This window comes from Macadamia integrifolia, chromosome 9 (assembly GCF_013358625.1).
Source record: "Macadamia integrifolia cultivar HAES 741 chromosome 9, SCU_Mint_v3, whole genome shotgun sequence".
NCBI classification, from domain to species: domain Eukaryota; kingdom Viridiplantae; phylum Streptophyta; class Magnoliopsida; order Proteales; family Proteaceae; genus Macadamia; species Macadamia integrifolia.
Window position 1 is genome coordinate 16730155 of NC_056565.1, and position 27524 is coordinate 16757678.

At 40.2% G+C, this 27524-nt stretch overlaps 1 protein-coding gene across 1 annotated transcript in view; it reads right to left on the reverse strand.

The window, feature by feature from the left end:
* Nucleotides 1-6: 6 nt before the first annotated feature.
* LOC122089567 (inactive ubiquitin carboxyl-terminal hydrolase 53-like) overlaps nucleotides 7-27524 on the reverse strand; it is a gene marked incomplete at its 5' end in the record, with an annotated part of 48957 nt that continues 21439 nt past the window's right edge. Inside the window, 2 exons of the mRNA XM_042659299.1 lie at nucleotides 7-148; nucleotides 234-320. Coding sequence (XP_042515233.1) covers nucleotides 62-148; nucleotides 234-320 — 174 coding nt within the window. The remainder of the gene's footprint in view (nucleotides 149-233; nucleotides 321-27524) is intronic.

The window sequence follows — 27524 nt, forward strand, 5'->3', positions numbered from 1 at the left end:
AAAAAAAAAAAAAAAAAATTCCTCCTTTGAGTAGCCATCAAGAGAATCACCAAATAAAAATCTAATTGACAGCTTCAAAGAAAAGAACCTGGGGTTGTAAGTGCCCTCTTTTGCACATTGTAAGAACTTCATCCCAGCCACCAATAACCTACATGAATCAAATTGATCAGTTAGACCAGAAAAAAGGAGTAATAAAATAAACAAAACATGGTAACTTAGTTGAACACCATTACCTTTACAGTTTTGTCATCATACATAATCCAGCTTTCATGCTCATGACTGTAGGCAAAGCAATGGTAATGTTGCCCATAATAGCAAACCTACAGATTGCATGAAGAGATCAAAAACCAAAACAATCAGTTAATTGTTGCTCTTTGAAAAATATTACATATACAAATGGGTTCTACAACGAAGTACCATGTAAAGATACTGAAGTGGCACTAGAGGGTGGTACTTGGGCTGTGTTAGTGTCATTCCAACCCAGGTCAAAGGTATAGCCCCAGCCCAGTCGACCTCAGGGATCCAGGCTGAGGTTTCCCAAGCCTAAATCAGTTGAATAACGTTGGCACATGAGTATACAATTTTTTCAAAATTTGGCCAGGCTTGGTAGGGGTGGTTATACAGTTGATACGTAGGATGACTTGTAAACATCACTTTAAAAAACCTGAATTTTATAACGGGAGAAGATTTCCTACACCGACGGTGGGCAATGACTTCCCACGTTGGCACGTTCACAGCTCCATTTTCCCCACATGGCACTATTTCTAATGGCCCAAACTTTGTGGACATCTTGTCCAATTCATCATCTAGTTAATCATGTGCTGGTTTTCAGATTGATCCGACTTTCATACGTTAATATAATGCTTTGAGGCTTTAACATTTGCTTGGAACCATTTGAAGAACAAAATCTCGTAGAAAAATACAAGGAAAAGGCCAAAGATTAAAGTATCGGTAATCGATCGCCATATCGGTCGGCCAAAATTAAGATACGTATCGGAGGGTATTGTATTGTATCGTATTAGTGATACGCTAAAGATACACACATAAATGGATATGAAACACTTTTTTATACACTTTTGCATTAAAAATAATAGTTAAAAAAATGCTATATATAACATGTATTATACACAAACACTAAATTGAGAGTAACGCACTAAGAATCCAAGGTTTGTAGTTGTCCCATAAATGTAAAATCTTTGTTCCCAAACTTGATTTCCACTTTAGTTAGAGAGAAAAATGGCTGACAACAACTTTGGAAAAAAACCCCTTAAAAAATCGTGTTTTTTTTTTTTTTTTTAATATTAAATGACCCATCAAGGCCATTATATGACCGTAGTGCACCGTATTGGTACTGCGGTATGTATCGTACCATATTGATATGTATTGGTCGATACATACCGATACATACCAAAACGTACATTTCACCTTGATTTAACACACGTGTGTGTCATAACCCAGAAGGCCTATTTCAGGCTGAACCAAAGGCCTTTACTTTAACCCAAACCAGCTGATTGGCTTGATCTGGCCAGGTATACCTGTATGGGAAATTGAAACCAAGTATTTCATCAAAATTGGGAAATTTCGATTGAAACCATGTAATTTTTTTGTGGGTGAATAGTAGAGAAGGGGGAGGGAAAATATAGACCCAAAGGGGAAGTAAGGGATACAAAAAGCCCATAAAGGGCACCAATCAAGGCCCAGAGGCCTCAAAGAACTTCTACAACCCAGCCCCCAAATGCCTAACCAGAGGAGAAGGGCAAATCAGTCCGAACTAGGAAGAAAACCACAATACCTAATCCTAACATCTCAACACAACAGTTCCTACCTGCCAACAAGAAGGAGCACAACCAGAGAAGAGGCACCCCTCGATGGAGGAGCATTGGCCCTACAGAGGGCCTTGGCCAAGCAAGCAGCTGGCCTAGTGGATGGGGTCTCCAAGGCGAAAGGGCGCTAGCCTTTTTTAGGGCAATGATAGAGTGGCTGCCGACGGCCGGTAGGTTGTCGATGGTCGGCAGGTCTAGTAGGGAAAGAAAACAAGAGTAGAGGCCAACGCAATGAGTAGGCAAACAAACCAAGCGAGCTCAACATCTGGAAGTGTGACAACTTTGGAAGGGTGACGACCAACGAGACGGCAGGCTTGACGGAGTGGCATGCAAAAAGGCCACAAGCATGGCAAGCAGCCAACTGAGAGGCAAAACTGGAGGAGCAGAAGAGCTAGCAGACAGACCAAAAGAGCCTAAGGGCCAACCAGAAGGGTGGACAACGACAAACCTAACGAGAGAGGCGTCCAGAAGGGCAACAAGTCTAGTGAGACAGCAACCAGGCAGCAACTAACCTAGAAGGGGCCAGCACCGAGTCATCTACTGGCCAAGCAGGGCAGGCAGCCAGTGGGAAGACAAGTCGAGCGGTTGCAACAATCTCAACACTGATCGAGATGACTAACGCTAGCGACCATGGGAGAAGAACGGAAAGTGAGTGGAGGAAGAAGGGAGGAGGGAAGGGGAAGGGGAAGAAGAGTGGTGGAGGGCAAAGTTGTCATGGTGTCGCCAAGGCGGCGATTTGGCATCCTGGCTGAAAATGAAGTTCATGGCAGTGCTACGATTTACGTGACTCACAAATGGCGGTCGCCATTGGCTGATAGGCGTCGCTATGGCACCGTCATGGACACCAGGTACGCCTGATTCACTAGGTGGTCGATTTTTTGTAAAATGCAGGGTGATTTTAACAGGGCTATGTTGATTTTTGATGCTTTGATGTTGCTTAATTTTGGTTTTATATATTATAGGGTATATATTGTAGACTTGTAGCATGCTAAATAACTTTAAAAAATAGGAGAAATAAAAAAATAGCATACTAAATAACTTTAGAAAATAGGGAAAATAAAAAATGACATATAGGCGATTTGACAGCCATGGCAATGCCATAACGGTCGATTCATCGCCAAATCGATTAGCCACCCCTCTACCGCCTTGGATCGATTTGACGCCGTGACAACTATGGTGGAGGGAAGGAGGGAGGGAGGGAGGGAGAAGAGAAGAGAGAGGGAGAGAAAGCGAAGTGAGAGGGGGAAGCAGCCTCCTTCTCTTCGCTTTTGTCACTAGGGTTTTCGGAAGCAAGACTTTTAGGAGAATAGACTAAACCATGCATTTTATACAAAGGGTTTGATCGAAACAAAACTAAAATTGAAAACATGGTCGACATTTCATCGAAACTGATTATTTTCGATGGAAACATTGTAATTATTCAGTATCGCAAGCTGTTTCACCTTGCGAAACCAAGATATTTTGGTTGGTTTCGTGAAATTTCATCGAAACCTTGTACCATGATCAAGGATGTTTGTTTGGTTAATTCACAATCTGCTAAAGTAGGCTCCCATGTGAATCATACTGCCCGATGTCCTTGACTATAAATGTAACACTTCAGGCCAATAACTAAATTGTACCTACTATAACCCCATTGCGATCCCGAAGTTCTTCCATTGCAGCATAATAACTACAAGTATTTACCTGACCAGTTTTATAGTTTGATTGTTTTAGAAGAATATCTGTCAAAAGTGTATACTCGGTTAATTCTCATTGAGCTAGGAGGCATTTCTTCTTTTCCTAGATATCGGAGTCGACTTCCATGTGATGCAATCCTGGGTTACAAAACCCCGCTTTGGGACAGCTATGGGCCCACCCAAGTGATAAACAGTTCAAAATATAACGATGATGAAAATGATGCAAGTTTAGAAACAATGTAGGACCCATTTTGGAAAGTAAACAGTAGCAGCTGGGGTGTATCTGGAATTAAAACTTTAAGATGATGGACTATTCTGGAAGTTAAAAGGACATAGAGGTGGGAACCACAAAGCCAATCTTGGCTTCACAACCGCAATTCAAATCAATTCATTCCAATAATGAGAATATTTATGATGTACTGCATACAAATATCAAAACTTGTACAGAAAGTAAACCTATTCAAACTCAACGACTGAAGTAGTCTCTAAACCAAACTCCACAACTCTATCCTACGAGTCACCTTCATGAATAAAATAATAAAGAAAATTACAAAAGTAACACCTAATTAACCCTACATGCTAATGCATCAGATTTCTCGTTGTTAAAAGAACTCAGACTTTGCCCAGTTAGGCTGAACCCAAGATGCCCTTGTAGTGAGCTCAATGCTGAGGTGGCACATATCTCAGGGAGAATGGTCAGACCTAAGGGTGCAAGTATGGTCTGATGAGCCCGAGCCTGAGCCCGCTAATGTAGTACTATATTTGAAAGAATCAAAATAGTAGCCAGTTGACAAGGATCTATACTCAAAAGGATAATTTTGATGCAAATAATGAAGATTAGGAGTGAAATAAGACAATAACTATGGAGGAAAATCAAAACAATAACCGTGAGGGGCATAACAGTAATTTTCAGCTCAAATTTAGGGTTCTGAAATTAGGGTAATAAAGCACAAATCTGATTTTAAGAATTAACTTGAATCAACAAACGGAAGCAAAACAATAACCAAGGATTAAAGTATCGGTACTGGCTGCCGTATCGATCAGCCAAATTTAAGATACGTATCGAAGGGTATCAGATCGTATTGGAGATACGCTAAGATATGCTAAAGATAAAGGATTAAAGTGTCAGTATTGGTTGCCGTATTGTTTGGCTAAATTTTAGATGCGTATTGAAGGGTATCATATCGGTATCGAAGATACTTTAAACCATGACAATAACTATTTGAACACAAAACAGTAATTTTTTCCAGATCTTGAAGAGGGATGGGGCAGAATTGATGTTTTCAAATATCTCAAGATAAAGTCATCAGAAAAGGCCCAGATTTGAATCAATCTCCAAATTAGGGTTCTTGAATGCCTTGTCAAAATTTGAGTTCGATTAGATGGCTGAAATTGCGAACTCCGAAAAAACGTGACATCCAATCTTCTAAAAGACTTAAGAAATTTAAATAAAACTTGAAGAACAATACTTACTTGTTGGATGAAGAAGATGATGAAAGAAAAAAAATACATATATATATATATAAAGGACAGGCATGCTAGTGGGATAACTAGGTATCAGGTATTCTAGCAAGCCTTGACCGCTTGATTAGAAGGGCCAAATCTACACCGTTGGGTACTTGTTGTCTTACCTAACCTACCCACTATCTCCGTCTCTGTCACCGTCGTCACCGTAATTGGCGAGATTGGACCGCTGAAACAAATGTCACTGCTAGGGATGATGCGGGATAAAAGGTTTTACGGCTCAAGGTTGCCTAATCCTAACGGCAGACGGAGCTCTGAGCATTAGGTTTTCGGATTGCGTCCCTGTGAGCGTGAATGCTCCCTCAAATCAGCCTCTGAAGACGATGGTGTTCTACCTTGGGAGTTTTTGAATGAGTCTGAAGACTGAAGCTGTGGCGGATGCTTGAATGGAGTTGTGAGTAGGGTTTTAGAAGGCAGAATCGGGACGGAAGCTTTCAGAACCGATCGTCGGGCGTTCACTCTTCTTCCCCTCTTTCTCTCCCCTCTTCCCGCACGACACTGCAACTGATCTGTTGTAGAAAAAAAAAGTTTACTTCACAAAATAATTTCAGAGAGATGGAGAAAAAAATGAGGATAAAACGAGAGAGATGAGGAAAAAGGTCACCGGCCAGAGAAGGGTTAGGTTTAGGGATCGGCGAAGACGGAGATATGGGTTTCGCTGTCGTGATCAGAGAATAAAGGAAGGGAACTGGGGGGACGATTTTAGAGATCTTGGCCTTGGCGAGATCGACGGCCTCATGGTCGGAGCGTTCACTCTTCTTCTCCTCTTTCTCTCCCCTCTTCCTGCACGGTGCTGCAACTGATATGTTGCAAGAATAACAAAAATGTATACTTGATCGCCGGAAATAGTGAGGGAGAAAAGTGACGGTAGAGCGTCAGGGCTGGGTAGGTTAAGTAAGACAACAAGTACCCAACGATATAGATTTGACCCTTCTAATCCAACAGTCAAGGCTTGCTAGCATACCTAATACCTGGGTATCCTCCTAGCATGCCTATACCTCTCCCATATATATATATATATATATATATAATAAGCAATTGAAGAACTTAGGGATCACAATAGCGTCTGGGCAGGGCCATGGTTATCCCCAGGTCTAGGCTACAGTAAGGCGAGGTTAGGCCGGGCTTGGGTTGAGGCCTCGGGTTGAGTCCAGCCCAAGCCTATATATATATAATAGAAAATATAATACAATAATATCATACAAAAAAAAAAAAAAAGGCTCACCCGACCTTGCCTATCCCTGAAATGATAATAATGAGGCTACAGGGGTCAATTAATTCCAACTTGGCCCAGCCCGATCCAATCATGGTCAATCATAGCAGGGCTGGGTTAAGCCAGGTAGGCAAGGCCTAGGCTGTGAGCCTGTGATATCCTAGCCCCAACCTTTGGTTAGGTCGCACTTGGGTTGAGCTAAGGGGACCTGAGGTTGGGTCGGTGTTTTTGTTGATGTATACATTGATGTTGCCCTTCCCAAACAGTTTGAGCTTTAGGTGAAACAGTAGCGAACATGATGCAGAACCGGCGTTCAGAAACTTTGTTCGGATCACTTATGGGCCCACCTGAATGAGAGAACTCAATAATCAAAATTTAGTGGCAATTTGGTAAATATTCCAATGTTCACAAAGGCTTAGTTTCACAATAAACACTCAAATAATGAATACAGTGGCAGTCTTGTATATCAACTGAAGTTATAAGGAGAGTGGCAGAATTGTAAATAACCAGATTAGTTAATGAACTACTTGGGCGATGGGACCTAAAGGGAATTAGTAATAATTTGGTGGGGATGAACTAGGAAGCAAGATAGAAGTATGGGATATAAGAGAATTACAGGTGAAGAGAAGGGTAATCAGATTAATAGGGAATTAAAACAGTAACTCACAATTGGGGTTGTTCTCAACCTTGGATCAAAACAGACAAAGGAGAACTCCAGATCATGAGAACTCCCTCAACAAGCCTCCGTTTGGCCTGAAATTGCAGGTGAAGCCCAGAAACCAAAGGGGCTCTTGATTCCGACAGAGATACACCTGCAAAAATGAGGTTTTGTACCTGAACTCAGATCAGGAAGTGAATACAGTTCAAGTGCTGACCCCTGGTTTGATCTCTCAGCAGGGAAAGACTATGGAGATGATACTCTAGGGTTTGAGTCGCCTTTAAGGCAGCAATTTTCGACCCAAATCTCAGAGTCAATCGGTAAAGGACAAGGGTTCAGCAAGCTTCATTTTGGTGTTCGGTATTACCGCCCTGCAGAGAAGGTGAACAGCGACCAGAAGAAGAAGAAAGGGAGGGGAGATTGCACACACAAGCACGCAGCTCTGTTCAAACAAAACCCAATTCTTTTATTCAATTATTGACTGATCTCTTCACCGAATTACATCAATATAACAGAAAAACAAATTCCCTAGCACAATAATGGATACCCAACAAAAGTGGAAACTAACCAATTCCAAGGGAACTCCTATGTATCTACTTACCATCTAAGACAAAGGGAATAAATAAGAATAACATGGAAATAAAATTCCTATATAGCCTACCAGACCAGAAAACCGGTTTGGGTTGGTTATGTCTTGGCTTAGGACTCCAAATAGGGTCAGTTCGGTCCAGCCAAGTCATGGCATTTGCATCAGAACATGGTAACAGGCGGGGAGGTAAAATGTTGGATTCCTGGGAAGTGCAAAATCAGGTAAGGGCCGACACTTCTCCCTCAATGCCCCGCAAAGAATTGCCATATAAACTTCACGTGCAAGGACCATGGGATCTTGGCTCGCACGTGAGGGGGAGTGTTAATGTATACAATGCCGCTACCATTCCCTAACAGTTCAAGCTTTTATACGAAGCACTAAAGCTATAGCAAACAATTTTAAAAAACCTGGCCCAACCTAGTTGCACACCTAATCAGACCACAACTCTGAGTGAGGAGGGGATATTGACCCCTAGTGGAAAGATGAGAGAACTGTCACCATCAAGGCATATCCGTCAACACATGAGGCAACATCAGAAACTATTGAATGGGGTAATGACTTGTGTCTCATATGACACTAGCCCTCTTTATTTATAATAATGGAGAGAAGGTTCTAAAGAGTTATAAAGACCATTAAACCCCTTAGGGTTCATTTGGTAACTAACCTAAAACCCATTATTACAACTCCCCCTCAAGTTGGTGCATAGATATCACATATGCCCAACTTGCAGATAATAGGATGAAACATCTTACTACTAAGACCTTTAGTAAATACATCAGCCAGTTGTTCATTACTGGGAACAAAAGGCATAGTGATAAGGCTCATATCCAGATTTTCTTTGATGAAGTGTAGATCGATCTCCACATGCTTGGTTTGCTCATGCTGAACAGGGTTGTGAGCAATGCTAATGGCAGATTTGCTGTCATAAAAAAGCTTTATAGGAAGGGTAGCAGGAACAGCCAAATCAGTGAGAAGACCATGAAGCCATATGAGCTCACAAATGCCAAGTGCCATAGCACAAAACTCTACTTTAGCACTTGAACGAGCAACCACGGTTTGCTTCTTGCTTCTCCATGTAACAAGGTTACCACCAACAAAGGTGCAATAATCAGTAGTAGACCTGCGGTTATCAGGGGAACCTGCCCAATCTGCATCTGTGAAGGCCTCTACCCTAAGGTGATTATGAGGGAAAAAAATGATGCCACGTCCTAGGGTAGATTTCAAGTACCGGAGAATATGCAGCATAACTTCCATGTGAGTCGAGTAGGGATCATGCATGTACTGACTAACTAGGCTGACGACAAATGTTATGTCAGGGCATGTATGAGAGAGATAGATCAACCACCCCACTAATCTCTGATATCTCCCCTTCTCCACAGGATCACCTTCCTGGCTACTCAGGTGACCATTAGCTTCAATAGGAGTGTCTGCCGGCTTACACCCCAACATGCCTGTCTCAAAGAGAAGATCAAGTACATACTTCCGCTGAAACAAGTAGATCCCACGAGAAGACCTGACAACTTCAATGGAGAGGAAGTAACGAAGTTGCCTTAGATCTTTGATCTCGAATTCCTCACTCAAGTATCTCTTGAGGCGAGAGATTTCTGCCAGATCATCACCAGTAACAACAATATCATCTACATAAACTATTAGGATAGCAATCTTCCCATCAGATCTCTTGATGAATAGAGTGTGGTCGGCATTTGCTTTGAGAGTATCCTGTAGCGACCATAGCCTTATGGAAATGTCCAAACCAAGCACGAGGGGATTGCTTCAGCCCATACGTAGCACGCTTCAGCTTGCATACCTTCCCTTGGGTTTTGGAGCATGTGAACCTAGGAGGAATGTCCATATACACTTCCTTAAGTTCCCTATGAATGAAGGCATTCTTCACATCTAACTATTGGAGATCCCAATCTAAGTCGGCGGCACAAGCCAAGATAACACAAATTGTGTTCATCTTAGCAACCGGAGCAAAAGTTTCCTGGTAGTCAATCCCATAAGTCTATGTGAAGCCTTTGGCAAAAAGTCTGGCCTTACATTGATCCACTGTACCATCAACCTTCTATTTTACTGTGAAGATCCACTTGCACCCAACTGTCTTCTTTTGAGAGGGAAGACACATCAGATCCCATGTATCATTCTTCTTCAGAGCCTACATCTCTTCAACTATAGTTGTCTGCCATTGTGAGTCTGCACTCGCTTCTTGCCAGGTATGAGGACTGAACATAGAGGAAAGAGAAGACACAAAACTATAGTAGGAAGGGGAGAGTGAGTCATAAGAAACAGTTTAGCAATAGAATGTAAAGTACAAGGCTTAATGCCTTTACGAACAGCAATAAGCAACTCAAGAGACTAATCAATAGAAGGAGAAGGCGAATTACTAGGGTCCAAGGGGACAAGATCAAGCTCGAGAGGAGATGACTGGCATGGTAGGGTAGATGCTGGATGTGTAATGGTCTAAGTCTGCTCTCTGCGACTATACAAATGTATCTCCGGCCGAGGCGAAGTAGGAGAAGTAGGAGTGTCACTCTCACCTTGAAATGGGATACTGGCAGAGATAGCAATTTCAAGAGACGGCGGCACATCTTCCACAATAGGAGACTTCCCCTGAAGAGGTGTCGCAGTGTAGTATGATGCAGATTCGTGAAAGATAACATTCATAGTCACAAACCAACGCCAAGTAGGAGGATGAAAACACCGATAGCCTTTCTAAGTAGGAGCATACCCCTTAAAAATGCATTGGAGACCAAGAGGATCAAACTTTCCATGAGGATAATGATCGCGAGTATAGCAAATACTATCGAATACCTTAAGAGGAACAGGAAAGGCAGCTGAACCTTGGATAAGATCCGGAGGGGAGCGAAAGACATAGACCTGAGAAGGCATTTGGTTGATAAGAAAGGCAGCAGTGAGAATTGAGTCGCTCCAGTACTTGGGGAGGAACATGCATCTCAAACATAAGAGAGCATGCTACCTCACAAAGGTGGCGATTCTTCCGCTCAGCAACCCCATTTTGAGCCGGAGTATCCACACAACTAGTCAAATGAATCATCTTATGATCAGAAAGGTAAGCTTGAAAAGACCCTTTAAGTATTCCCGACCATCGTTGCTTCGAAAGATCTTAATGGTAGCACCGAACTGAGTCTAAACCATGCAGTGAAACTACTGAAAGCAACAGGTCTTGCCCTTGGTTCGAATCATATAAACCTAAGTAGTCCGAGAATGACAATCAATAAAAGAGACAAACCACCGATAACCATTGACAGACACATAACGGGATGGACCCCAAATATCAGAATGTATCAATGAAAAAGGAGTGGCACTTTTATTTCTAGAAACAGAATAAGTGATTCGAGTTTGTTTGCCAAAACACATGCCTCATAAAAAAAACTTACTCGAACCACAACTTTTAAAGGAAAAGCTCTAGCTAAAATTCCCAAAGGTGGATGTCCCAACCAACGATGCCACTGCAATAACTCAGAGATGGGAAGTGACGTAGAAGATGTCTAAAGAGCTTGGCTAGAGACCAATGCCGAGTCATCTGAAATAACCTAGAGGGGGGTGAATAGGTTACACTAGTGGAATTTTAACTCTTTTCGAAATATTGTCCCAAGTGTGATTGTAAATAAGAAATGCGGAATAAAATAGAACAAGCACAATCACACAACACCGAAAATTATAGTGGTTCGACTCAATCTAAGTCTAGTCCACTCCCTACAAGAATCCTCTTGTAAGGTATTCCACTAGTTCTCCCTTTCAGTATGGTAGGTAGGGAAAAAAACCTTTACAATTTTTTTATGAATAAGAGTATCCTTACAAATCCCCTTTACAGGCAGAGAGGCGTCTTTACAATCTCTTTTGGAGGTAGAGAGACACCTTCCTCTTTTTAGGATAAGAGAATCCTTACAACCCTAAGTACAATCTAGAATTATAAAAACAGAAAAAAATGAGTAGTAGTGGAATAAGAGAAATACCTCAAGTGCGGTGCAAAGAATGAGAGATGAATGATGCACCTTATGTAAAGTCCTCTCTTAGGGCTTTGACTTGCATAGGAGAGAGTGGAGGACTTGATTGAGACTTGAGCTCTTGTTGGGATTAGAATAATCGAACAACTCAGGTAGGATAGAATAATCTTAATGACTCTTGAATGCTCACAATAATGCTCTTAATGTTCTTGCTTAATTCATATTTAATTAAGAGTAGCTAGGGTATTTATAGGTGAGCTTAGTGAAGCATTTTAGGCAGAAAATCAGGCTTTAACGGTCGTATTCTGGGACCACCGGTCGACTGCCATTGGTAGCCGATCAACCGAAAGGAGCCGTTGTGGTAGAAAACTAGCCGTTAGAGCTCTTTCAGGGAGGCACCGGTCAACCGAGAATTTCTACCGGTTAACTGGCTATGGTCTCAGCTAGTTCCGGTCGACCGGTATTTCTAGCCGATCGACCGCCAGCTTGACAGATTATATTTTATCAAAACTCTATCATACTGACCAATCGTCGGTGATTTGACCATAACTTTTTGGTCCGACCTTGGATTAATCCGAAACTAGTTGTGTTGGAATCGTGACTCGATTTCCTATAACTTTTATGGAGAGTCCATTTCCTGATACCAACTCTAAGGTTACCCAAGATGCTCTTGAGTCAGGTCAATCTGTTTTCACAGAGTTTTACTAGAGCACATTGCACTCTACCACCTAAGGTCATTCTAGTATGATAAATGCGGTGCGTGCATATGCAATGTGTACAAATTACAAAATATACTCTCTATCCTATGGTCTTCATCTTGGGTCTTGATGTCTTCATCTTCGGTCTTAAATGTCTTCATCTTCGGTCTTGAATGTCTTTAAGCTTCAAGGTCATGTCTACATGAGTTCAAACCTTGAAGTCTTGATTCGATCCTTCTAAGTGTTTCTTCAAACTAATTATACTTTCTTCAAGCTAATCACACTTCATCAAACCAAGTTGAAGATGTATGTTTGTTTGTTAACACCAAAATATATTAAGGAGTGTGGACATGTTTCCCAACAATCTCCCCCTTTTTGGTGATGACAAACAAACACAGGCAATATAACCAAATACAAGAAATGACAGTAACGCAGTTTAAATTTCAATAAGATATTTTAAGTCATTTCCAGAAATGGTTCAACCCCCTTAGTATGTGCCAGGAAAAAAAAAAACGTAAACTAACATAACACATAGAAAATAACCATAGGTTCATCATTGTATCTCAGAGTATTTCAACAAAAAGTAACGGGAGAGACTTAAAAAAAAGACTGAGTTCCATAAGATAAAATAGAATAAGAGTTTAACGGTAAAAAAAAACTTATATAAAAGGAGTAAGGACTCCTATTCCTTTGCATCCTCATCCTCTGCGTCCTCCTCTTCTTCTTCTTCTTCTTCGTCATCTTCATCTTCCTTGTCTTCGCGTAGGAGCTTGAGAATCTCATTCTGCTTTCTTTCCATCTTCACCAATTGGGCAAGGATGATGCTCCTAACCTTCTGAAGATCGGCGACGGTCGCATAGACTGACGCATCATCACTTCCTTGTTGCTATGGCTGGCTGGGTCCAGCATCAATCTTTTTGGAGGCAATGGTCTTCTTGGGAAGGAGGTGCATCTTGCGAATAGTGGAGATATTGATCTCTTGAGGAAAATGTTCAAATGATTCACCAGAGAATTCCACATGAAAGTGGTCCAGGACTTAGTAAATCATCCTTCAATAGGGAAGATTTCCCTTTTGAAGTCTGTCACCATGGATAATCATAGTTTTGAGCAGAATGTAAGGAAGATTGATGCTCACAGTCTTGCAGACACAGTAGGTAAGATAAGCATGGAATGGTGAGACCTTATCTCTACGACCACTCTGGTAGGATGTTGTAGGAGATGATGAGATTTACAATCCTCCCTACATTGGTGAGTTCTTTAGCCTTAATCTTGTGAGTGTTAGCATATTCCTTCATGATGCTAGAGTACACACAGTCAACATCCATGAATTGTTCTATATAGGTCTTGGGTTGGTAGTATTTGAGTTCCCCTGCCACAGAGATGTCTAGGATTTCTCCTAACATCAAAATGTCTATCTATAGGAAGTCCCTTAACATAGGAATGGACTAGAAGATTGTCACCTTCACCAGAGAAGGTAAGGTTGCAAAAGAACATTTTGACTAGGTGGGGATAACAGTTGAACTCTACTTTGAGAATGTTGCCCCATCCCAAAGCATCAAAGAGATCTTTGATGTCATACCTAGACAAAGAGTCGAAATTGATGGTTCTTCCTTGCTCTATATGTCGAGAAATGTATAGATCCCATGATTCTTGAGTAATGGAGGAGGAGAACCAGATATCTTTGTCAGAGGCCTTCCGTTTTCCCTTTTAAGCGATGGTCTTCTTGGCTCTGTGTGGGCGGTGAGACTCTATGATGATGAAAGGCATAAGAAGAGAAGAAAGGTAAGAGTTTTTGAGAGGGAAAGGAAAGGATCTTGAGAGATCTAGGTTAGAAAAGGGTTCTAAGCTAGGGTTTTGGGAGAGGAATAGTCGAAATAGGGTTTTAGGCTAAAGGGGTTTTTTAAATGAGGCAAAAAGTTTCAAAAAATCGATTTTAAAAAAGTTTGGAATCTAGTTTTCAACGGCGTCGATCGACCGGTAGATGGTGGCGGTCGACCGGTATTCCTTTCGGTCAATGGCGGTCGACCCGAATATTTGAAGCGATCGACCGGTAGATTCCAGAATTGCCTAAAAACCTAGAGAATTGTGAATTTTGAAGGGTTTTTCAAGTCTAGGCTTTTGGAATAAATATGCTGGAAAGAATGTTTAATCTTTCAACCAAATGAGTTGCAAATTCCAAGTTCCTTCCTTAGGAAACTAAAACCCTCTTTACCTAGTGGTTTAGTAAATATATCTGCGAGTTGTTTCTCGGTTTCAATGTATTCTAGAGAAACATCGCCATTGTGAATGGTGTCTCGCAGAAAGTGGTGTCTAATGTCAATGTGCTTTGCCCTTGAGTGTAAAATGGGATTTTTACTCAAGTTCATGGCATTGGTATTATCTCACATGATTGGACAAGATTCGAAACTCACTCCAAGGTCTTGGAGAGTTTGCTTCATCAAAAGGATTTGGGCACATCATCTACTAGCCGCAACATATTCGGCTTCGGTGGTAGATAGAGCAACGGAGTTTTGTTTCTTGCTAAACCAAGAGACAAGGCAAGAGCCGAGAAAGTGACAGGTACCACTGGTACTTTTTTTTGTCGATATGGTAGCCTGCGAAGTCAGCATCTGAAAAGCTGACTAAGTCAAGAGGTTGATTTTTGGGGTACCATAACCCAACATCACAAGTGCTTTTCAAATATTTAAAAATTCTTTTCACAACTGTGAGGTGAGATTTCTTAGGATCGGTTTGAAACCGAGCACATGCACATACACTATACATTATGTCAGGTCTACTTGTTGTTAGATATAGAAGGCTCCCAATCATGCCTCTATATCAAGTTACATCCTCAGGAATGCCATCTTCATCCTTGGTTAGTTTCAAGAATGAGCTCATCGGAGTGTCTGAAGATTTTTTACTATTAATGTCAAATTTCTTTAGCAGCTCCTTGGTGTACTTGCTTTGGTTTATGAAAATTCCATTATCAGTTTGTTTTATTTGAAGACAAAGGAAGAAATTTAACTCTCCCATCATACTCATTTCAAATTCATTGCTCATCTTGCTACTGAAATCAGTACACATTCTCTCGTTGGTTGAGCCAAAGATGATATCTACATAAATTTGAAAATGAGTATGTCATTCTTCAAGTTCTTCACGAATAGGGTTGTGTCAATCCTCCCCCTTGAGAAGCCACTTTCTATCAAGAAAATACTCAAATCTCTCATACCAAGCTCTAGGAGCTTGTTTGAGGCCATACAGGGCTTTCTCAAATCTCAAGTTTATAGACATGGTTTGGAAACTTAAGGTCTTCAAAACCAAGGGGTTGAGCTACATAGACCTCTTCTTGAATGTATCCATTCAAAAAGACACTTTTGACATCCATTTGATATAGTTTGAAGTCCTTATGGCATGCAAAAGCTAATGCATTCTAATGAACTCCAACCATGCTACTGGTGCATAGGTTTCATCATAGTCTATTCCCTCTTGCTGATTATACCCTTTGGCTACTAGTCTCACTTTGTTTCTTACTATGTTCCCATCTTCATCCAGTTTATTGCGAAAGACCCACTTAACACCAATGATGGTGTGGTGGTCAAGTTTTGGGACAAGTTCCCATACCTTGCTTCTTTCAAACTGGTGAAGCTCTTCTTGCATAGCAATAATCCAATCACTATCTTTTAGTGCTTCTTCTATGATCTAGGGTTCGATCCTTAAGATAAATGCAGTGTGATTGCATACCTCTCGGGTTTTAGATCTAGTTTGGATTTCTCCATCTAGATCCCCTATAATGTTTTCTAAGGGATGATTCTTATGAGAGATGACTTCTTTAGGAAGTGTTTCTACTTTTTCGATGGTAACTTCATTAGAATCACCAGAAGAAAAATCATTAACTTTGTTCGTAAGCTCATCAAACATGGTATCATCATCATCAACAAGAGATTTATTCAAGTCATTAGGTAATGATTCATCAAGTCGTACATTCATAGATTCTTCAACCATTAATGACTTTTTATTAAAAACTCTATATGCCCTACTGTTGAGTGAATATCCTAAGAATATTCCTTCATAAGACTTCGCATCAAATTTTCCAAGATAGTTTTTAGTGTTTAGGATGAAACATTTACACCCAAAAACTCTAAAGTAGTCTACTTTTGGCATTTTACCAAAGTACAGTTCATAAGGGGTCTTGGAAAGAAAAGGTCTAAGAGTTATCCTATTTAGCACATAACAAGTTGTATTTACAGCTTCAGCCCAGAAGTACTTAGGCAAGGAATACTCATTGAGCATAGTCCTAACCGTCTCTTGTAGTAACCTATTTTTTCTTTCAACAACCCCATTAGATTGAGGTGTTCTAGGAGTAGAGAAATTATTGTCAATTCCATACTTGTTGCAATATAAGCCAAATTGACTTATATTGTCAAGTTCTCCATGGCATGGTTTAAAGTATCTCCGATACTGATACGATACTCTCCGATACGATACACCGATACGCTACATGGAATTTTTAAAATCCTTTTGTATCGATATATATATCCTACGATACATACCAATATGCACCAATACACTATTGATACGTACTGATACTCTATAAAAAATATAAAATCGAGGTAAAATATAAGTTTCAGTATGTATTGGTAAGTATCAGTGAGTATTTGCATGTATCGATCGGTACGTATCGATGAGTATCAGTACGTATCGGTGAGTATCGATCAGTACGTATCGGTGCATATCGGTGAATATCGGTATGTACCGATACAGTGCGCTATGATCATATAATGGCCAAGTGGGTATTTTTTCAGAAAATACGATTTTTTAAGGGGTTTTTGTTCCAAAGTTGCTGCCAGCCATATTTCTCTCTAACTAAAGTGAAAATCAAGATTGGGAACAAGGATTTTACATTTATGGGACAACTACAAACCTTGAATTCTTAGTGTGATACCATCAATTTAGTGTTTATGCATAATATATGTTATCAATAGCTTTTTTTAACAAATTTTTTATGTAAAAATGTTTAAAAAGGTGTTTCATATCCATTTATGTTTGTATCTCCGATACGAGACGATACCCTCCGATACGTATCTTAATTTTGGTCGACCGATACGACGACCGATACCGATACTTTAATCCTTGATCTATGGTCACTCCTCACAGAGGTTACTGTATATCCTTTCTGATTTTGCAATCTATTACATAGACTTGCAAATTCATCGAAGGCATCATTTTTGTTTTTTAGAAAAACAGTCCAAGTATATCTAAAGTAGTCATCAACGATTGCAAAGGTATAACTTTTACCACTCATACTAGAAACATTGATAGGTCCAAATAAGTCTAAATGAAGAAGTCCAATGGTCTAAAGGAAGAGATAATATTCTTCGACTTATGGGAGACTTTAGTTTGTTTGCTTTTTTAACAAGCATCACAGAAATTGTTTTTCTCATACTTGATCTTAGGGAGGTTCCTCACAAGATCCTTGCATGCAATGGTTTGAATCAACTTGACATTTACATGTCCAAGTCTTCTATGCCATAATGATGACTCACTATGGTTAGAAACCAAGCATGCATTTAAGGAACTTGATTCGTTAAGCATACATAGATATTGTTTTTCCTAGACCCTTTTAGAATTAGATTATCATTTGCATCTTTAATGCAATAATGAGAGACATTAAATTCTACTTTGTATCCAATACTACATAACTGACTTACACTTAGGAGGTTATAATTCAGATTTTTCACAAAGTAAACATTTGAGATTGAAATACTTCCAAGTCTTATTTTTTCAATACCAGTAATTTTTCCTTTGCTGTCATCTCCAAAGGAGACCCCTCCTCCGTTGTAGTCCCGTAAGCTTGAGAATAGGTTCTTGTAGGATGTCATGTGTTTGGAGCATCCACTGTCGATTACCCATTCGGCTTCCACCTTATTCTTCAAGCAAACCTATAATAAAAATTTAATCATACATTGGTCCCCATAATCTCATGGGTCCATTATTGTTAGTGTCAAACTTTCCTATTGGAACCCAAATGGTTTTATACTTTTTAGGTCTTTGGTCCTGCCTTTGGGATGACTTTGGGTTTCTTTGGGTCCTCTGAGGTTCATAAGATCCATTTGATCTTTGAGGAGTATAGTATCTTTGAGGTTTATAGGATCCTTGGTTTTGGTATTTCCCTTGTGGTCTATAAGTCTTCCGAGGGTAGTTCTCAAACCCTTGGTATTGTCTTTGGGGCCTCTCAATAGAGTATTCTCTTTGAGGTTGGGATTTTCTATACCTAGGCATAGGTCTAGAGTCTTCTTGAGACCTATATTGCCTTCTTCGGGGCGTGTAGTAGTAGGCATGGCTAACTCTCGATCTCTCAGTTTGAGAGTTGTGGTTCTTTCTTTTCCTAGAATGACACTGGTTTATGGAATGTCCTGTCTTTTTGCAAAAACCACATTTGATGTAAGAGGTGGATGGTTGGTTTCTTTAGCCACCCCTTCTTGGATTCTCACTTTTTTTTTTCTTTTCTCCTAGATGGATTTTGTCCATTGTAACCCAGTCCTTCTCTTTCATTTGGACCTTTCCTTTGAGATCCAAGAAGATTGTCAAGGTTCCTTTGCCCTTGGGTGAAAGTGCAAAGGGTGGAGTTCAACTTGAAGTTTTTTTTTCTCTAGTTCACTCACCTTTGAGGTTAGTGCATCCACTCTCTTATTGAGTGCGTCAACCTCTTTTTTAAGTTCATTCTTATCAGACTCTAATTTGAGACTTTCTTCATACAAGGCCTCGAAGGCTTCTTGAAGTTCCTCATTAGAGTCCTTTATTAAGGATTCAGGTTGAGTTTGACATACCTATTGTTCTTCATCTCCGATAGACATCAAGGCAAGGTTGGTGACTTCTTCAAATTCTTTTTTCTCTTCTTCATCACTTGAGTCTCCCTTTCAGTACGGTAGGTAGGGAAGAAAACCTTTACAATCTTTTTATGGATAAGAGTATCCTTACAAATTCCCTTTACAGGTAGAGAGGTGCCTTTACAATCTCTTTTGGAGGTAGAGAGACACCTTCCTCTTTTTAGGATAAAAGAATCCTTACAACCCTAAGTACAATCTAGAATTGTAAAAAAAAAAAAAAATGAGTAGTAGTGGAATAAGAGGAATACCTCAAGTGTGGTGCAAAGAATAAGAGATGAATGATGCACCTTATGTAAAGTCCTCTCTTATGGCTTTGACTTGCACAGGAAAGAGTGGAGGACTTGATTGAGACTTGAGCTCTTGTTGGGATTAGAATAATCGAACAACTCAAGTAGGATAGAATAATCTTAATGACTCTTGAATGCTCACAATAATGCACTTAATGTTCTTGCTTAATTCTTATTTAATTAAGAGTAGCTAGGGTATTTATAGGTGAGCTTAGTGAAGCATTTTAGGCAGGAAATCAGGTTCTAATGGTCATATTTTGGGACCGCCGACGGTCGACCGAAAGGAGCCATTGTGGTAGAAAACTAGCCATTGGAGCTCTTCTAGGGAGGCATCGGTCGACCGGGACTTTCTACGGGTCGATCGGCTATGGTCTAGACCAGTTCCGATCGACCAGTACTTCTAGCCGATCGACTGCCAGCTTGACAGATTCTGTTTTGTCAAAACTCTTATCATACTAACCAATCGTCGGTGATTTGATCATAACTTTTCGGTCCGACATCGGATTAATCCGAAACTAGTTGTGTTGGAATCGTGACTCGATTTCCTACAACTTTTATCAAGGGTCCATTTCCTGATACCAACTCTAAGGTTACCCAAAATGCCCTTGAGTCAGGTCAATCTGTTTTCCCAGTTTTACTAGAGCACATTGCAATCTACCACCTAAGGTCATTCTAGTATGTTACATGAGGTGCGTGCATATGCAATGTGTGTACAAATTACAAAATATACTCTCTATCCTCTGGTCTTCATCTTGGGTCTTGATGTCTTCATCTTCGGTCTTGAATGTCTTTAAGCTTCAATGTCATGTCTGCATGAGTTCAAACCTTGATGTCTTGATTCGATCCTTCTAAGTGTTTCTTCAAACTAATTATACTTTCTTCAAGCTAATTACTTCAAACCAAGTTAAAGACGTATGTTTGTTAACTCCAAAATATATTAAGGAGTGTGGACATGTTTCCCAACATCATCATCAAGCAGATACAAACCACTATGTCCCCTACCAGAGCCAATCGTTGCCCCTGTCACCAGATCCTGATACAATGAGATGGAAAAAAGTTAACTTTGCAATTAAGACTGGAGGTAAGACTACTAATGGACTAAAGGTTAGTGAAAAAAAAATGAACATGCACTATAGTAGAAAGGGAGAAAGAGGGAGTACAACTAACTGAGCCTTTCCCAGAATAGTGGAATAAGTCCTATTAGCCAATTTGACCTTACCATTACCAGGACAAGTAGTATACTGTGAAAAAAGAGACAAGCGGCCTGTCATATGATCAGAAGCCCCAGAATAAATAATCCCAAGGGGTAGAAGGGACAGACATAGTATGGCCACAAAAGGAGATACCTAACCCAAGAGGGGTGGAATGAATAGAGCTCGCAGTGGCAGGTGCAAGAGAATCTGGACGTGTCAATAGGCACTAGAGGGCAGTAAGCTCGTTAGATGACAGCGAGGCTACTGAGGTGCTAAGAGCAGAGTCAGAGTCAAGGCTCTCAGTATGGTTGGCCTACCCAGAAGTACCGACACGACCCCTCCTAGGCCCTTTTCCAGATGTATCAGCAAGACACTTACGAAGCTTCCAGCAATGCTCCTTGGTGTGACGCCCCTTCCCACACTAATCGCACTTCACTGGAGTCCTGGTAGAGGAGCCACCAGAATGTGGGGCTGCACTAAGGGACTGAGTGCCAGAAACAAGTGCAGATCTTTCAGTAGGAGTGGCAGCTTGTTGTGGAATCATAGTGGCACGTCAACTGTCCTCAAGTTGGATCATAGCATAGGCTTGATCCAAGGTAGGAAAGGGGCCATAACTCAAAACCTAGGATCGCAACTGATCAAACTCCACATTCAGACCTGCTAAAAAGTCATAGACCCTGATCTTGTACTCTCGTTTTTGAAACTTGACATCTTCAGGGGTGGAAGGAGACTTATAGAAATCCAACTCAGTCCATAGTGTCTGCAACTCATAGTAGTAATGTGACAGAGTGAACCCTCTTTGCCTCAGATCACGAACCTTCTGGCGAAGCTCAAAGACTTGAGCATCATTCCCTGCCTGGAAATAGATATCCTGGACAAACTTCCAGATCTTCATAGTGGAGTCAAGGAGGAGATAGTCACACAAATATTGTGGCAACATGGAGTTGACAAGGAAGGCCATAACCAGAGAGTTGGCAGAGTCCCACTTGTCAATCTCAGTATTGCTAAAAAGCCCAAAAAATGATAAAGGGTAAAACCTGAGAAAACGACTTTGGAGATAGCTCTAGAACAAGGACCTCAAACGAAAAAGTGGACAGTACATACCACTACAAGGATAAGAGGCACCAATCAGACAATCGGAGCATCAAGTGGGGAAAAAGCATCCCGGCAATGAAAGAACATTCTCAAGGAGAAAACCTTGAAAAAGTGATAAAAAAAGGTTATGGGTCTCAAATCATTGTAGAAGAGAGTCTGAGAGCTCAGGGTAAGGATGGATGGAGGCTAGGAACCCTCTTGGTGGTTTAAAAACCTCCCACCACGAGAGAAGCAGATGAAGAAAGATGGAGGGAGGTGCAGATGAAGGATATGTTGGGGGGGGGGGGAGAGAGAGAGAGAGAGAGAGAAATGAGGAAGAGGCAAAGAGATGGAGAAGAGGGAGAGCCCTTAGGGTTTTGGATCCTATCCCTCTGATACCATGTTGAATGGGGTGATGACTAGTGTCTCATATGACACTAGCCCTCTTTATTTATAATAATGGAGAGAATGTTCTAGAGAATTACAAAGACCATTAAACCCTTTAGGGTCCGTTTGGTAACTGACACTTTCTCTAAAACACAAAACTCATTATTACAACAGAAACTTATGGGCCCCCCTCTTGTTTCACCTTGATGTTAATCTGTTCGCATACCGTCCTTTCGTTGCCAATGTTGCCCTAATAGAACATCAAAGCTCACAATGCAATAAGGGGCTAACTAAGCAAGACACCCAGTAGTGAAGCAACAAGTATGACTGCACCAGCCACTTCTCTAACATTAAGCCTAAAACCTCACATATAAATTTCTTGAAAAGTTGCTTTTGCGAGAGATTTAAGTGCTTGAACTAAGTCTACAGAGATAAGGCTGGCTTTTGTTGCTATGTTGACAACAGTACTCACTTTCATGGAATACTCATCATGTAGCATAATAATGCACTTCTGTCAGTTGAGGGGAGCTTTTTTTACTAGTCCATTGGTGAAGTAAGGCAAGCTGAATTAGCTTCAACCCCATCATCATGACCATAATCAATGCATCATCTAGATTAGGAGGACAACCCTAATAAACCTCCACAGTCATCCTTAGCATTCATATTTACAACGTCGTCTCAACCATGGTCAGAGGACAGATTCTAATGGCACAGTCACTACCGAAGTAACCTTTCTCGCCCCAATTGCGGCACACAATGTTCTTCAGCCACTCATTACCCTTGAAGACCTCTGGTTCTAACAAGGCTCATTTGCAAGCTCTAACTGGATCTCAATGTTCATCCCTTCGATATAAACTCTTTACCCGTTGTTGATCCATCTCCTAGACTCTGCACTTGGAGTACAATTTGTGGAATTCCATGGTGTAAGCATCCACACTTTCTAACTTTCATGATGGAAATTGAGCATCAGATGGAAGAGAATCTTTTCAAAATTAGGAGGAACAAATTTCTCATTCAATATTTGTTTCATAGCCTCCCAACTTGTGACAGCTCCAAAATGTCTGATAAGTCTCGATTGTAGCACATCATCTCACCACGAACATGTATAACCAGTGAATTTGGTGATAATAAACTTGCATGTCTTGTCATCTGGAAAGGAATTGTAGGAAAAATTCATCAGACTTAAGTAAACTAACCAAGAATATCCTCAGGTCCCTTTGTGCCATCAAACTCTGAAACCTTGACCCCTTGATGCTCTCATCCCTATCTGAGAATTGTCCTGTGACATTCTAGGAAAAACTATCTCAGGTTGTCTCAGGACGTATTTGTAAGTCGTAAAGTACCAAATTGGGAAACTGGTGTAGATTTCCTACATAATCTCTCCTGTAAAGTCTCATCAGGAAGGCAAAATATCAGCAAAGGTCTTGTGAGTTTGTTCCCATTCAACAAACATTCCTGCCATGAACTTCTCAAGTTTCATTTCAATCCCCTGCTGGTTTTCCTATATTTTCTTGTATAGTTTTGTGGAGCTCATGGTTGGTGATATGAGAGGGATCTTGTGATGGTTAGATTCGGCTCTGATACCGATACCGATTAATGCAATCCAAGATTACAAAACCCTGCTTTGAGATCACTATAGGCCCACCTAAGTGACAAATGGTTAAAAATACCATGCTGAAAAATCAATTCATTTGAAAGAGAAAGTCGGGTCTAGCTGATTTCCCAAGTTGAGCAATGATAGATAGGTAGGAATGGTCGGACCTAAACAAGCTAGGGTTTGTTAGCCAGTTCTCCTTTTATATTAGTAGCTATTCAACATGCCCCTAGAGCTCCTCTCGATCTGGTCATAGAGGGGATCCCATTGCTCCTAGAACAGATGATGAAAGATCATACTATAAGTTGGCAACTCTTTCTGATTTGGTTCAATCTATTATGAACATAGTTGTCACAGTGCCAAGGCAAACAAAGGCATTGGAGGGCTACCCAAGTGCTTAGGCGACAAGTGCCCACCATGAGGCAAACAAAGCACCTAAGGCAATCAAGTGTTATTTTTTATTTTTCCTCTTTTCTAACATTATTTAGTATGCTACATATACCTTGCATCATAAAAACAACATTAAGCCACATCAACTCATCAAAAATCAACATTAAGCCACATCAAATCATAAGAAATCAACATTAAGCCACATCAAGTCATCAAAAATCAATAATTAGTGAAATGCACTTGTTCTATAATAAATTTGATTGGTCAAATGATTTACTTTTTATATGAGATCTTTTGTATTAGGTATAACACAAAATCAACTTTCCAACAAGTCTAAGATTACTTAAATCTGAGTTCTAATGAGAAAGCTATGTTCCAATCAAACTTATTTTATAGTGTGAATGCTGTTAAAATCAACTGAATGAAAATAATTATATGGGCATCAAAACAAAAAATTATTTTACCAGACTTTTGGTTGTTAGCAATGTTTTACCATGATAAGATTTATGAAATTTTTAGAATTGAGAAGAACCCCAACATTTGAAAGTTGAAAATTGCTCCTACAACAAAAAATCCTGTTTTTGTTCTTGGACTGGGGAATTGACTTTTTATCCTTTTGGAATTTGATTTTCAAACTATTTTTATTGAATTAAAATAAGGGGTATTTGTTTAGTTATTAATAATGTCTTAAGTAAATGAAATAATAAATAAGTGTCAAAACATAATGTGACATGTAGTGCAATAAGGTGACAATCACCTAGGACCCCAGGCAAACCTCCTAGATGCCAAGGCAATGCCTCGGCGACGCTTTGACAACAATGATTATGAAAACTCTTCAGGTTTATGGTAAGCCAAAGAGGTGTAGAAATGGACCCCACTAAGATTAAGGCAATAATGGAAACGCCACCTCCAAGGATAAAGATAAGATAATTTTGGAATTTCAGATACAATGTAGGGCCCCTTTTAGAAAGCAAACAGTAGCTAGGATGTATTTGGAATTAAAACTTTTAGAGGATGGACTATTCTAGAGGTTAAAAGAAGGGTGGGAATAAACAAAATTAAAGTTTAAAAAACAGAGAGGTTTTGTGACACCAAAGGAAGTCACTCCTTGAAATTTGGAAACCTGTCTTCTTCCTCTCCATTAGAATACCACCACACGGAAACCAGACTTGCTATCATTTGAAAGAACTCTCTCTCTCTCAATAGTTTGGCCTGAAGTTTCAAGGAGATATCTGTGGAAACGCAACCCTAAAATGATGCAGAAGATAATGGAAAAACAAGAACAAATAATGCACATAGGTTTACGAGGTTCGGCAAGATTGCCAATGTCCTCGATGAGATGAGATCCTGCTCCACTATCACTGGAAAATGGGGTTACAGTGCTCGTCCTCACACCTCTCAGTATTTCTTGCATTACAGAGAAAGAAACCCTCACTACAAATATATAGCGAAAAACCCTAATCCGAAAAGTACAAAACTGCCCTCAAATAAAACTGTCGAGGTGCTTGCACCAGTACTCCCTGGATTAAACTGTGACGGAATACAAGACATCGTACACTAATAATAGCTATCCCACATATCTCAACCACGAACTACTAGATTTGGCAACCCAAAATCAATGAAAGATTTTCCAAAAATTAACTTGAGGGTAGAATATGTTCAGACTTAGTCTCTGGTTGGTAATTCACTGATGAGTGATATGGAAGAGATGAGACTCTAAGGCTAGAGACACCAGGTGAAGGATCAAATATCTAGAGTTCCGGGAAGAAAAGGAACAAGATGAGAGAGATCCAACTCCCTCTTGCTGATTCCAACTTAACGTCAAAACAGAGTAATGTAGAACTAGGATTGACAAGTCAACTTAGCCCTGATGTTGTAAGATACTCTTAGAGAACAACCAATATCCAAAGTAGAACTGTAGATGGTTGCATCAGCAGTAGATCCTTGACTTGGAATGCTTGAAAATAGTAAGAAAAAAAGATAATAAAGTCATAGTTTTTAAGGCGCTGGTAAGGCGACTACCAGCGCCTAGCCGCTGATGCGGTCCATTGGTAGTAAGGCAGCCCACCGACTTATGAGAAGTGTGAAAGGCGACTGCCTTAGACGCTAAGGCGCGAAAGGCGACGCCTTATGCATGAGGCGGTCGCCTTATGTACTCACTATTTTAAAAGGAAAATTTAAAATTGTTTTGATGAAGATTCCAAATTACATTTTCTCATTGGCAGGTGTATAAGTTTTGATGCACATGTGATGCATTGGATCGAATTTTTTTTTTTTAAAACACATTATCACATCCGCAGGAGCGACAACTAAATGCTTCTTGTCGTATATTTTTTTTATCCACGTATATCTTCAATCTATCATAATTACTGGAAACATTTGAAAATAGGTCCGTCAGGCGCTTTGATCTGCTTCTTCCTGTAAAGTTACCGTGAATTAGAACTTTATAACACCATACGTTGGAATATGCTATCCCGCAATGCAAGAGTTGACGCACCTTACCTTATCCAGACCAGATCATTGGTTACTATTTTTTTTTTTTAAAACAAATTTTAAAATTACTTGATGAAGATTCTAAATTACATATTCTAATTGGGAGGTGTATAAGGTCTGATGCACATGTGATGCATTGGATCAATTTTTTTTTTTTTAAACAAATTTTAAAATTGCTTGATGAAGATTCCAAATTACATATTCTAATTGGGAGGTGTATAAGGTCTGATGCACATGTGATGCATTGGATCAATTTTTTTTTTAAACAAATTTTAAAATTGCTTGATGAAGATTCCAAATTACATATTCTAATTGGGAGGTGTATAAGGTCTGATGCACATGTGATGCATTGGATCAATTTTTCTTTTTAAACAAATTTTAAAATTGCTTGATGAAGATTCCAAATTACATATTCTCATTGGGAGGTGTATAAAGTCTGATGCACATGTGATGCATTGGATCAAAAACCATATAAAAAATAAAAACCCTTACCATAAAAAATAAAACCAAAATCAGTAAAAATCGTGCCTCTCATTCTCTCTCAGTCTGCGACTTTGCCCTCCAAATCGCAAACCGCCAAGGCCCCAACATCCGACGATCCTTTCTCCGGCGACTTCTCCTTCTCCGACAGCCTTCGGCGACATCCGGCGACCTCCGGCAATCTCCGACGAAGTGCTTTCATCTCTCTCAGTCTCCGCTCCAAATCGTAAAACCCCAAACTAACCGACAACGAGCCGCCTCCTTCGATTCTTCTCCGGCGGCTTCTCCTTCTCCTTCGACAGCCTTCGGCAACCTCCGACGACCTCCAACGAAGTGTCCTTCCACATCTCCAAGTATGTTTTAGTTTGTATTTTTAATTTCTGATTTGTGCGATTTTTTTTTCTCTTTTCTTCTTTCTTCTCCCTGCTTCTTCCTTTTTCATAGTTCGCATGATTATTTTTTTTTTCTCTCTTTTCTTCTTTCTTCTCCTTGCTTCTTCGTTCTTCTTTTCTTCTTTCCTCTCCTTGCTTCTGCCTTCTTCGTAGTTCGTATGATTATTTTTTTTCTCTTTTCTTCTCCCTGCTTCTTCCTTCTTCGTAGTTCGTATAATT